Source organism: Alosa pseudoharengus, unplaced genomic scaffold, assembly GCF_046254945.1.
Source record: "Alosa pseudoharengus isolate Yale_2024_CS ecotype anadromous, Long Island Sound unplaced genomic scaffold, YU_APseudo_1.1 YU_APseudo_1.1_scf_4, whole genome shotgun sequence".
NCBI lineage: Eukaryota > Metazoa > Chordata > Actinopteri > Clupeiformes > Clupeidae > Alosa > Alosa pseudoharengus.
The window spans coordinates 29,615,742-29,629,215 of NW_027468774.1; the positions used below are offsets into that span (position 1 = coordinate 29,615,742).

Genomic DNA, 13,474 nt, shown 5'->3' on the forward strand with positions numbered 1-13,474 from the left:
AATCAAACCGGTCCATTGTACATAAAAGGTTGGGGACCCCTGGTTTATGGCACAAAATGTTTTGGATACTTGAAGATGAGTCATGAAAAAATATTTTCACTTCAGTCGTACATTTGACATGGACAGCCAGATGCCACCTGCACTTCGTTGGAGTTTATCTCGACTGGAAACCACACAGCTGGATAAACTGAGGTAATATATGTTTTTACATCGGTTCTAGTTATGGTTTATCTTAATTTGTAGTCCTAAAATCATAGGCACCGTAATTCCAACAACACTGTTGATGATGCAGTGATACATATCATTGGTAGAAATGGTGGCATGATGGCCTAATGATGGCCTAATACCCCATCCCCCTGACCAAAGCCTTTGTCTGTGTCCACATTTTTCAACAATTTAAACCCAAAGTGATTAATGCTGGCATTGCCATTGTCATCAGCAAAAACCTAATTGTGAGCAAATAGGCTAAACAGTTTTACTTAAGCCGACCAATATTTGTCATTATTTGTGTCCATTAAATATCTTAGTGTCAAACAAACACGCGAATTTTGAGTTACCGTTCAAGTTATTTGTCTGTCTGGTGGATCAACGGTAATGTCAAGGGACTAATGTCAAGGGAATGCGTGCGACCAGTATTCACATCCCACCTCTCCTTGTCACTTTTGAGTAAGAGTAGGCCTACGAGACACAACAATAGGTTTTAACCCTAAATATTTATGTATATAGTAATTTTAAGAGACCATTATGGACATGATGTTAGTTAAAAATAATAGCTTGAAATAAAGTTGTACAGCTTTATTTTATATTTCCTCATGTCACATTAGTTCGACTGCACATAATCAGAAGCAAAAGAGATTTCACCTTATGTGGGGATAGAACCTACAATGTCATACTAAGAAGTCGCCTGCTTTAGCTACTGTACCATTGATCAGTGTGTTAACTCTTAGAGTCTGTGAATAGCATAATACTAGCCTACTCAAATTAACATAAGTAGCAAGAATGAGCCCAGTCGGGGAGTCAGTAGGCCTATTTCTCTTCGATGTCTTTTAATGAACATTAAGCCAACATCATATCCCAATTATTGAGTCACAAAAAAAACAACCTCTCTCTACTTCTGCACCAATACCTAATTTGAGTGTGTGAGGGCGTTCACACTGAAAATTTCAACGGCACGAAGGACGCTGCAAGTCCCTGGATGGTGCACTCATAACGGTCAAAAGGCTGAGTGTGGAACGCTGGACATTTTTCGCCCTCAACGGACGCCATCTTGGCTATATAGCGGAAGGGGAGGGAGCGTTTTCAAACTCGTGGTAATCGCCGTTGAGAAAGCTGAAGCAGCAGCAGTGGAAAACACACTTTACAGAGGTACAAGCAAGCATGTTTTGACACTGATCATGTCACTTTCGAATAGAGGACACCAATAAAGTTATATTCAAATGTTACAATCGTCATTTCCGTGATGAACACTATTCTGTTAAAATTTGCGCACTCCGCCAGTAAGTTCACAGTGCACATAGGGTGCTGCACGAAAGTGTACTTACGAAAGTATGCCAATTGAGACACAGTATTTGTGATTTTTGGTTAGGCTCCTGTCCTATCCTTTGACACTGATGACATCCGGAACCTGAACTACTAAGGAACGACAGAAGTGTGACTGCTCAGGGGCTGTAGTTCCAACCACCAAACTTTCTGCCCTCGTTTGCTATTAAGAGTTCGACCTACCCTTTCTTGAAACACCAAATCCAAGCACCATGGTTCTAATAGTGCGTTCAGGCCACCTGGGAATATTAAAGACTGCCCCCGTGATTATGTTGTTTTTCCGACTGCTGGCGTTCATGTGCTTTGCCGTTGGAACGTATGAAAAAATAGACACCACAACAACAGTTAAAACACTGCGCTCATTAATCTTAAATAAACAACTGTATTTCGCTTAAAGTATAGTGTAAGACGCTTACTGTATAAAAGATGAAAAACGGAACAGAAATGTTTCTGTAACCTGAAATATTTGAGGCCTTATCTGATGGGATGCGCCCACAACCCCTGCTCTCAGATAACAGCGGTCCTGGTGATTCAGGGGTTTGCTGGATCAATGCTATTTGTTTTTTTGGATAAAAGAGATCCTTCTCATCTCTGTCTCTTCTCTTTGCTCTTGGCTTCTCTTTACTCTTCTCTTCCCTTTTGGACGGGCTAGGCTCTGTCCTGCCTGTTCATCTTCTTCTGGAGGAGGCCTTGCTCTCTCTGGCCTTGCTCTTGCTCTCCTCACTATCTCCCTCTCACTCTCTCTCTCTCTTTGTCTTTCTCTATCCTTTCTCTGGGGTTTGTTATTTTCTTTATTTGATAAATTGTTTTATCTGGTGTATTCGACATTCTAACTTGTTAATTTGTTAAGTTTACATTTAAGTTTGGTGTTTGGTTAAGCTTACTTTTTTCTTATATTCCTTTGTAACAGTATGTTTACCTACCTGAGTTTTACTTTACATTCAACTTAAGTTATATTGGTTACATTTACTTTTATGGTTTACTGGTTAATAAATTGTTAATTCACCCAACAATTACATATCTCTCATCTCGTATGCCATGCCAATATTCTGCTATAGTTGATAACTACTTGGTAATTATTATGACCGCCGCGCAGCGAAGCGGCGGTCATATAGGTTTAGTCAGATTTTTTTTTTTTTTTTTTTTTTCTTTTTCGCATGCCCAAATTTCTGTCAATGATTCCCGGGACACTGAAAGACCGGGGTACATGAAACTTGGTGGGCATGTAACCCCACATGGATAGCATGGAACCATCGTTTTTCGTTTTGATCTGTAGCCCCCCCGCTGGACTGGACCCCCCGAAAGGAGGGTAGGGCAGACACAGTTTTCTGTGAATATCTCGAAAACCGTAGGGTTTAGGAGGACCATTTTTTTTTTGTATGTTGATCTCAAGGGGCCATGTCAACCCATTCCATAACCACTCATTTCATGTATAGCGCCACCTAGTTAAACACAAAAAAGTAAAAATGAGGTGTTGTAATTGAAGGTATCTGTGACCTAACAAAGTCAAAACTGTACAAAATTGGAAGTGTAGGATCATTATGACACCCTCTGTATGCACGCCAAGTTTCGTGGAATTCCGTTCATGGGGGGCCACACAATAAATTCATTTATGTTACTATACACCAACTGGCCTGTAGGTGGCCGGAGACAGTTTTCTGTGAATATCTCGATAACCGTAGGGCCTAGGAGGTCCACCTTTTTTATGTATGTTGGTCTTAAGGGGGCATGTCAACCCATCCCATTACCACTTATTTTATGTATAGCGCCACCTAGTTAAAAATGAAAAAGCAAAAAATTAGGTGTTTTCATCACAATATCTCTGGCTGACAAGGTCAAAACTGCACGAAATTAAAAGTGTAGGATCATTATGACACCCTCCGAATGCATGCCAAGTTTTGTGTACTTTCGTTCATGGGGGGCCTTACAATAAAATAATTTATGTGTACATTTAGTGACGTACACCAACAAGGATTCCCGGGACACTGAAAGACCGGGGTACACAAAACTTGGTGGGCATGTACCCCCACATGGATAGCATGGAACCGTCATTTTTCGTTTTGATCTGTAGCCCCCCCGCTGGACTGGACCCCCCGAAAGGAGGGTAGGGCAGACACAGTTCTCTGTGAATATCTTGAGAACTGTAGGGCCTAGGATGACCATTTTTTTCTGTATGTTTGCCTCCAGGGGTCATGTTAACCCATTTCATGTGCACACATGTGCACAGATACACACACACACACACATACATTCACAGTAATCATACGTATGACACATACTCACACAGTAGACATATGTACGCTTGCATGCACAGGCACATACGCAGGCACAAACACAAGCACGCACGCACACACACACACACACACACACTCACACACACACACACACACACACATAACATAAACATAACACAAACAATCAAGAATTTCTCAGAATTATAAACAGGCAAGATGGAGGTGGGGTTGTATAAAATGAATTTTACATGTGAAATCTATGAACTAATCATGTTTTGGTACTTGTTGTCTAGCAGATACCAGTGAGAATTGAGTGTGGATAATGCAATTTAGTGAGACAGTTAGAATCATATAGGCCTTTCAGCGTGATTTCTTTTTGTGGAAAAAATGTGCTGGACTGGGCGGCGGTCATATTTTGTACCGCTCTGCGGTACATCTAGTTTGAGTACGAGTTCTTCATTTTGTGGAGTCAGATTAATCGTGGTTCCTCATAATATTACCATTGCTTCACCAGCCTGTCCCCATTGTCCATACACATGCTAACCTTGAGCGGCCAACACAATTCTTATCCATGAGGAGCTCAGTTGTGCTCTCTCTCCTTTCACTGTGTTAGTGTTAGCAGTGCAAGTCTAACATATGAACTATTTAGCTTATTTACACCAAAACCCCATAATCACTTGCCGGCTAAGATGTTTCATTCTTTTGTGGTAAGTCTATTTGCAAGTGCAAATAAATGCACATTTTTACCGACCTTCTATGACCGTGATTCTTTTCACCAGACTGCTGATGATTTTGTCCAGTGCCTCAAAGCTGTCCACTTTAAACACGTAGTCTGATTCTGGTGAAGTTGCGATACTCCTAAGTTCATCTGTTGCTGACTGACTGTCGAAGGCATTTCCAATCTGCCACATAAGGAAGAAAATTAGCATCTCACATAAGGGGAAATTCTCTGGCAAGATTTTACACATCACATCTGGTCAAGTCCAATGTTTGATTTTGAGAATCAATATAAAAATGTCCTGTAGCCTATAGTCAACTTTTTGTTCAAGGTGCTAACACAAAGATCACAAGATCAACTGGGAGCCCAAATATTGTCTGTGCTTTGCTTTAAGGTGCAGTGAAGTGAATGTAAACATAGCTCTACATACCCCAATAGCATATCTAGTTATATTTTTTCTGTCAGCCAGTGCTGTGGCACTGGGATAGGTTGACGCATCCGAGGATTGCCCATCTGTGAGGACAATGAGGATTCTATGGGCATCAGGTCTCGCTCCAGCAGAAGAATCAAACAAGTCATTCCTGTGTAGATGAGAATAGATTGATGATGTACACCTCAAATGATCACATACTATTATAAGCTCCGCATAAATAACCTACAGTAATAAGATTCATTAATTGGCTCACATATGCCTGAGTTATGGGAAAAAAACAATGCAAATAAACCTTTTCAGTTTTGATGAAAAAGATTCAGAGTGGAGTTACGTGGTAAATAACTAGATGTACCGCAGAGCGGTACAAAATATGACCGCCGCCCAGTCCAGCACATTTTTTCCACAAAAAGAAATCACGCTGAAAGGCCTATATGATTCTAACTGTCTCACTAAATTGCATTATCCACACTCAATTCTCACTGGTATCTGCTAGACAACATGTACCAAAACATGATTAGTTCATAGATTTCACATGTAAAATTAATTTTATACAATCCCACCTCCATCTTGCTGGGGGCCCCCCTTGTAAGGCCCCCCTTGCTGTTTATAATTCTGAGAAATTCTTGATTGTTTGTGTTATGTTTATGTTATGTGTGTGTGTGTGTGTGTGTGTGTGTGTGTGTGTGTGTGAGTGTGTGTGTGTGTGGGTGTGTGTGTGGGTGTGCGTGCGTGCTTGTGTTTGTGCCTGCGTATGTGCCTGTGCATGCAAGCGTACATATGTCTACTGTGTGAGTATGTGTCATACGTATGATTACTGTGAATGTATGTGTGGGTGTGTGTGTATCTGTTTGTGCACATGTGTGCACATGAAATGGGTTAACATGACCCCTGGAGGCAAACATACGGAAAAAAATGGTCATCCTAGGCCCTACAGTTCTCAAGATATTCACAGAGAACTGTGTCTGCCCTACCCTCCTTTCGGGGGGTCCAGTCCAGCGGGGGGGCTACAGATCAAAACCAAAAATGACTGTTCCATGCTATCCATGTGGGGGTACATGCCCACCAAGTTTCGTGTACCCCGGTCTTTCAGTGTCCCGGGAATCCTTGTTGGTGTACGTCACTAAATGTACACATAAATTATTTTATTGTAAGGCCCCCCATGAACGAAAGTACACAAAACTTGGCATGCATTCGGAGGGTGTCATAATGATCCTACACTTTTAATTTCGTGCAGTTTTAACCTTGTCAGCCAGAGATATTGTGATGAAAACACCTCATTTTTACTTTTTTGTGTTTAACTAGGTGGCGCTATACATGAAATGAGTGGTTATGGAATGGGTTGACATGGCCCCTTGAGATCAACATACAAAAAAAAATGGTCCTCCTAAACCCCACGGTTTTCGAAATATTCACAGAAAACTGTGTCTGCCCTTCCCTCCTTTCGGGGGGTCCAGTCAAGCGGGGGGGTTACAGATCAAAACGAAAAACGATGGTTCCATGCTATCCATGTGGGGTTACATGCCCACCAAGTTTCGTGTACCCCGGTCTTTCAGTGTCCTGGGACTCATTGACGGAAATTTGGGCATGCGAAAAAGAAATAAATAAATAAATAAATAAATAAATCTGACTAAACCTATATGACCGCCGCTTCGCTGCGCGGCGGTCATAATAAGAGGGCAGTTAAAATAGATAAAAGAATCAGGTTCATGTAAATGTAAGACTTTGTGGAAATTGCAGTAAATCGCAAGAGACAATTTCTCACGTTGAGCACACAAATGCGTGTGTTGTTTATTTTCATAGGAAAAAACACTGAAATCAAAAATGGCGCTGTCTAGCAACAAAACCGGCATGGGGCTACACGTCATCACACATTCATAACATTTAAAGGGACCGCGACCCCTGAACAGTCATACTTACATGAAGTAACTACAGAAAGAACAAAGTGCTGCGTTTAATATGAACGTTGTGTAGGACCACACTTAATAACAAAGGTGAATTATGCATGTCACATTCACTACAACTTACACAACTGTCTGGATAGCACCTGCAGTATATGTGTTGCTTCCTATCTGGCTGATACTGTCCACCTGATTTTCCCATCCTGTTCTCTGAAACTGATGAAAGTTCACGTGGATGGTGGTTCCAGAGGAGTACTGTACAAAGGCAAACTGCATAATGAAAACAAATCAGTATACAGTGCAATGTCCTCTGGAAATGTAAATGGATATCTGGACTGTTTATTTAACATGTTTTCTCAAAGCTATGGAAACAATTGTATTGAATCAGGAAGGAGTCAGACTCACAGAGGTATTAAACTCCAGGAGACTTGCGGTCAAATTTTTTACAAACGTTTTCATGACAATAAAGTTGTCTGCCCCCACACTCCCAGATCCATCCATCAGGAAGGCAATATCTAGGCCTATGGCCACAGAAGGGGGAACATATAACAGATTATCTGGGTACAATATGAGTGACTGTGTTTAATATATATACATTTTGACTGAGAGAAATTAAATGTGCACTTTGCAAATGTTCAAAGGACGGCTACTTTGTAAACTACATGTTTTTGCTGAATCAGTGGCTAGATTACTGTCTCAAAGTATTTCTCTTTAATACGCAGTTTGCTAATAGTTTGTCTGTGTTGCTACAGTATATACAGCTCTGGAAAAAATTAAGAGACCACTGCACATTTTTCTGATGTCATCCTATGGTTGCTGAGTGACGAGTACATTTTTTGTATTTATTTATATATTTTTCTCTCCATCTCTCTTGCCACTTGACCCCCACCTAACACATATAGGTACAACCCCCTCACTCACACACACCATTACACCCCATTCACATAATTACACCGTAACAGGTACACCCCCCCTTAAACACACACACCATACCTACAATTACTCCTCCCCACACACAACCCCCCCCCCAAACACACACACCATTTCATCACCCCCCACCACCCCACCCCAACACACAATACCCCCTCCCCCACACACCCCACTACAACCCCCCCCCCACACACACACACACACAATTTCATCATCCCCTTATCACCATCCCCCTCCCACACACCCCATTACTCCCCCCTCCCACACTCCCATACCCCCAAATCATGTTTATGGGAGTAAAATTAATCAAAAGTTCACCAGTCATGAAGTGATAATATAAGATGTCAACAAACAGAGAGAGAATGCAGGGCAGTAATTGTACTCAATTTAAATACTTCAACTATTTGTACAGGCTATGATAGTCTAGGCATGGAAATGGATGACATGAAAAAGTGAGACATTAAACCAAACTAAAGGAGAGTTTGAGATACTGGCCAGGCTACACGACTACAACCCCTGGACACTAATTCTGCCCATAGAGGGTGCTAACTTTGATGCATTTCTGTATCTCAATAACAACTTTTGCAACGGTTATCTGTTCTTCTTGTCTGTAGTCCATGTGCATTCACAACCAATTATAACACCGGCCGAACAAAGAGCTAACATCCATGCTCCATTTGTGTCATAGAACTAGCCTGGCTACGCCTCCTTTCAGGGAAATACTAGTCTGGAACACAATGGTTCACTAACAGTTCTATCGGTAGGCAGATTACCTGCCCAATCAGCAATTGCCTGCAAACATCAAAAATTGCAGTCGGAAGAATGTGTACATTTATTTACAACAAAGGTAGGCCCACATACATTGTTTCCTGACTGCCAATGCTGTTTAGTGTCGGAAGTAGGAAGTAACATTATGAATCCCAGAATAATGTGATTGGTTAGACCAGGGCTGCCAACTTTTCAAAAAACCTTGGAGTGAGATTTGGTGGGGCCAACCAAAAGTTTGCTGCGGAAATTTTTGTTTGGCTCATTCAGCATTATACCGTACAGTAAAAAAAAACGTACATCAGTGGTTCTCAGGTGTAGATACCAGGCATGGACGGATTATGAACTTTCGGGCCCCTGGGCCCACATGTATTAAGGGCTCTCCACTAATTGTCGCATATGTGGAAGGGGGGTTTGGGGTCCTCCCCCAGAATTTTTTTCATTTGTTTGATGTGATTTCCTGTATTCTGGTGCATTTTGGTAGCTTAAAATCTAGACACACCCTAGCGGCAGCAAATTACATTTGCTTCCAGGGCTAGTCTAGCAACTCTCCGTTGGCTTGTGAGCTCGAAAAATTAAGCTTCTATCAGGCCAATCAAATCGTCTATAGAGTCGTTAGGGGGGCATAACATAATGATTGATGGCAGAGTTGCAACGGTTTGGCTTGAATTCCCTGCTACTTGAAAACAAAGAACAAAAAACTTGTTTTGAGATGGCAAAAGTTTGAACTAGCCAACTAGCTCCGCTGGTGGGAAAACGCATGGGACTCAGTGCTGTCCTATTGCGTGCAGAGGGAATTTGAAAGACAACCGTTTATCCCGCCCCTCGGACTGAGCACTGCGAACGGTGAGTGCCCAGACCCTACATTTTAATGTGGGCCTGGCTCGTCAGGCTAGCATTTTGGGGATGGCCAATACTAAATTCAATCAGATTCATAGCCTGATGTGTTGATATTGAGGCAATGATTCCATGCAAAGGCTTGGGCTTCAGGGCCCCCTGACACCTTGGGCCCCTGGGTCTGGGCCCGGAAGGCCCGTGCAGTAATCCATCCCTGGGACCAGGGTCCCAGAGTTAAATGAACATTGGTATCAAAGGGATCTAGCCTACTACTAGGACCATGGGCGTCGGAGGCATTGTGAAAGTGGGTGGGACATTTCAGAGGGGGGGTATGGGGGTCCTCCACCAGAAAAAAATGTTTGGACTAGATGCAATTTCCTGAATTCTGGTACATTTTAACAGGTTATTTAGATACTTCTATATAACAAAATAAAGCCAGCCTACAACATTAATAAAAAGTAAATCATGCATAATTTAAAAATAACTCAATAGGCTACTTGGCTACGCAATAAGGTTTCCATTACAGCACCGCAGACGTTCAATGAACGCATGAAAGCGGATGGTTTGTTTGAAATCCCGACACTCTTTCAACTACATGGAACGTAATAGTGATCATCAAATACCTCCCCAGATTTCAGTGCCCATCAGTACCAACATTTAACAATCAAACAGTCCAAAAGTAAATTAAATATCAAACTAAACCGTGAATCCAATGAAAATGACAATGAAGCACTAAACAGATGCTGAAAACAGCACTGGTATTTCGCACGGCAAAAGTGAGGGGGTCCAAACTAACAATTTTAAAAAGTGGGTGGGTGTTTTGTAAGAATTTAAGAAATGTTTGTATATTTTAACTTTTAAATGCATCAATCAGGTGCACTTTCAAAATAAATTCAGAGGTCAGACTTGCTTATTTTTATGGAAATATTTGTGCTGTAGCCTAAGCTATTTTGCACTTCAGAATTATAACCATGCACACACAGGTGGAATAGTTATGGTGATATTGCAATAAGTTCACAACCACAAAAACATATGCTACATTTCACAGTTCAGAAATGTTCAAAAATGTGTGTACATTTCAGCACTCCATGAAATTATGCAGAAGTGGTCACCTGTGTTATTCAGCTAGTTTATTTAAGATAATATATTGGTCATTGTAATAGCCATAGCCTATAGCCTACATGCTATTCCTTTTTCAGGATGTACCCATATCTGCATGATGTGAATGTTTGCATATGGCTTATGTCAGGCTTTATATCAATATTTGTGTCTCGTTATTTGATTTTCTTCATATTTTTGCATTAATGTCACTAGGAAGCATGCCAATATAAATATATTCATTTATCTGTAATGGGATTGGCTGGAACCTGACAATATAAGAACCATAGTGGGATAATCTATGGCTGAGCAATTTACAAAAATGTATGTAGGCCTACTGACAAATAGTTTACATTAGAATACATTATAATTTCGCCCCAAAGAGGCTATGTAGGAATGTGTTGCAATTTCAAAACCGGATTACTCAGGAACCACTTATTGCACGGAGGCATGCTTTATATCCTCGTATTCAGTATGGTTTGCTGTTTATTGTGATATTGGGTTTGCCACGTGTTGTGTGAAGGGTTAGTGAAATATTAAACCGAGAGTAATGGGTGTGCACTGTGTGCAAAATGCAAATATGATTAGCCTAAATTGCACGTCGGTTCAATGTTAATTTTCTCGCGAACCATTTATCACAGCAACTTGGCGCTAATATCATTGGAAAGCTTAGATTCCACACGTTCACCTGACGTGTGATATCATATAGGTTTAGTTTAGTTGAACCTCATCTGCCAGGTATTTGACCTACCTACCAGGTTGACACTTCAGCGTGAAAAATAGCCTACTCAATAATACTCAAAGCATACCTGAAGCCGGGGAAATGCGGGGGGAATGCGCCTGGGACGGCTTCTGAAGTAGCATCGCAAATGAGAGAAAATTTAGAAAATTCCACAGACAGGGGGTGCTCTTGAACCCTCTCACCGTCTCTGAAAGCATAACCGTGGCTCAACAGGTAGATCTATAGATAGGCTAAACTCATTTTTCAGGCATCTGACCGACCGGGTTGACACTTCAGCGTGAGAAATCGGGGGTGTGGCGTGTGAGTGTGTGAAACTAATCAAATGCGTGTGTCTCACGGCCAATGCGTGAGAGTTGGCACCTATGTTAGACTGGACCAATGATTTCAAAGTTAGCACCCGTCGTGATGCAAGTGTTGGGAAGGAATCCCAATCGTGAGTAACCAGACTCTATCCACTTTGTGAATGAATTTTTTTTACCAGGCTATAATAGAATCATCGCAACCCTACTTTTTAATGCTTCTGTACTTCTGTGGAAATTTTCTAAAATATCCTGATTGCTAAACTAAACTAAATTATCTTAGACGATGTATATCGCACACCCCTATCAACAACATAGATAAACATACAGATAAAGTGGTATTGTTGGTCCTGATGAGATAGGTCAAATATTTTGAAATCCTTACATCATATTGATATGACAAATATGTACAAACTCCTACCTTGGCCTGTGAGTTCAGATGTAGCACAAGAGGTGAGCCCTATAGACAATGACATGGTTGCAGATGTAGGAATGTTTATATATTACATTTCATGAAATGAAAAAAGGATTATGTGCTCAACACCATAATCTATACTAGACTGGGTAAAGAACAATAAACAATAAAGTTGTTCTAACCACCATATCCATATTTTAAAATGCCTTGATTTAAAAGTCAAGTTGCAGTCATGTGCACGCAAGTTAAAGTCACACACCGGCAGATAATAATAGGCTACAAGGTGCATACTTTTGGTCAGTTAGTTGAGAATATGTAGTCTTTGATTTTAACATTTTCATGGAGTGGGGGATAATACACTCTGCACAATAGATAGACTAAGTAAACAATGGTGAGAATAAAACCCAGATTCGAACTCTACTTTTCTTTACCACAGGCTATCGTCAGCCGGCCTTAGCGCACTGTGCCACAGTTTTGCGGAGAGAATGCGTAGGACTGATCAGCGGTCATATGCCATTATGCGGTACATCTAGTTATAGACACAGTTGTGGAAATGGGTTGAGAGTTGTGTTGACTCACCAATGAAAGTCAGGAGATGAATAGCACTCCACTTCATGGCAAAGATGGAAAAATGTATCCCCTAATAAGTTAAGCAAAAACTTGTCACAGGTGACCCAGACCCTAGGGGGAAAAGAAAAAAAAAAGAAAATATTTCCAGATAGACTTTAACTTTAAAATTGTAGATTTAGTGGTTGCTTTGCCTTTCAAATTCTCCTGAAGAGAGTTCCAATTAGTTTCCCAAAAAATAAAATACTTTCCCAGTTCAACAAGCAGTTATACAAGACATGGTATCAAACCAGTAAAGCAACATGAAAACATACCTGGGCTGATTGCTTCTGCTTGTGCTGCTAAGTCAATATGACATGGTATCAGGTCTGACTGATATACAGTATATGACCCGTCTGTTAAATGAGGTGACAATAGTTTGCATGTTTTATAGGAGATCATTTATGCTTTCTTTTCACTGGAAAGGGATACACTGGCAGTTAAGTATTCACTGAGTATATGAAAAACAACAGATTATGTGTGCAATATGGAAACTAGCCCTTCCTGCAGCATTAACATACTGTATGACTGTTCTGATGATCCACTGTCATTGATCCACTCTAGTTTTAGTAACATAGCCAGTCACTGAATATGACACACTACAATTGACGGATGACCAGGCTGGATATTCCGAGAAGCGCCTCCATGTGGACATCTGGGAAACCATTTGACAAAACGCTAATGAGTGTTCATGCTCAACAAATGCAACATCTCACTTTATGATAACTGTGGTCCATATGAAATCCTTCATATTCAGTGTCACACTTGATAGCTGCTGCTCATGAAACATTTCAAATAGATAAACAATTAGATGCATTACAAATTAACTCTTTAATGTACATGTTGATTTCCACACCCAGTCACATTTACAACAGCAGACAGATGATAGGATGGTGCTGTAAATAGGACTAACATGGTGTGTGTGTGTGTGTTGGAACTGACTAACTACCTGTTGGACTC

The 13,474-nt window shown here is 41.0% G+C and overlaps 1 protein-coding gene across 1 annotated transcript; it reads right to left on the bottom strand.

The window, feature by feature from the left end:
- Positions 1-6,580: 6,580 nt before the first annotated feature.
- Positions 6,581-12,850, bottom strand: LOC143102290 (integrin alpha-D-like). The gene is made up of 5 exons (XM_076265782.1): positions 12,790-12,850; positions 12,488-12,589; positions 11,915-11,953; positions 7,228-7,343; positions 6,581-7,092 (listed from the first exon to the last, which is right to left on the bottom strand). Exons 2-5 carry the CDS (start codon positions 12,522-12,524, stop codon positions 6,946-6,948), a joined length of 339 nt encoding a protein of 112 aa, XP_076121897.1. The 5' UTR covers positions 12,525-12,589; positions 12,790-12,850; the 3' UTR covers positions 6,581-6,945.
- Positions 12,851-13,474: the final 624 nt, after the last annotated feature.

What these genes read in the sequence shown, in the direction of transcription:
- LOC143102290 (XM_076265782.1), bottom strand. Translation starts at nt 12,524, where the DNA reads ATGAAGTGGAGTGCTATTCATCTCCTGACTTTCATTG. An exon ending in TCATCTCCTGACTTTCATTG is followed by an intron (nt 11,954 to 12,487) that starts GTGAGTCAACAC and finishes CATTGTCTATAG; the next exon opens with GGCTCACCTCTTGTGCTACA. An exon ending in ATCTGAACTCACAGGCCAAG is followed by an intron (nt 7,344 to 11,914) that starts GTAGGAGTTTGT and finishes CTGTGGCCATAG; the next exon opens with GCCTAGATATTGCCTTCCTG.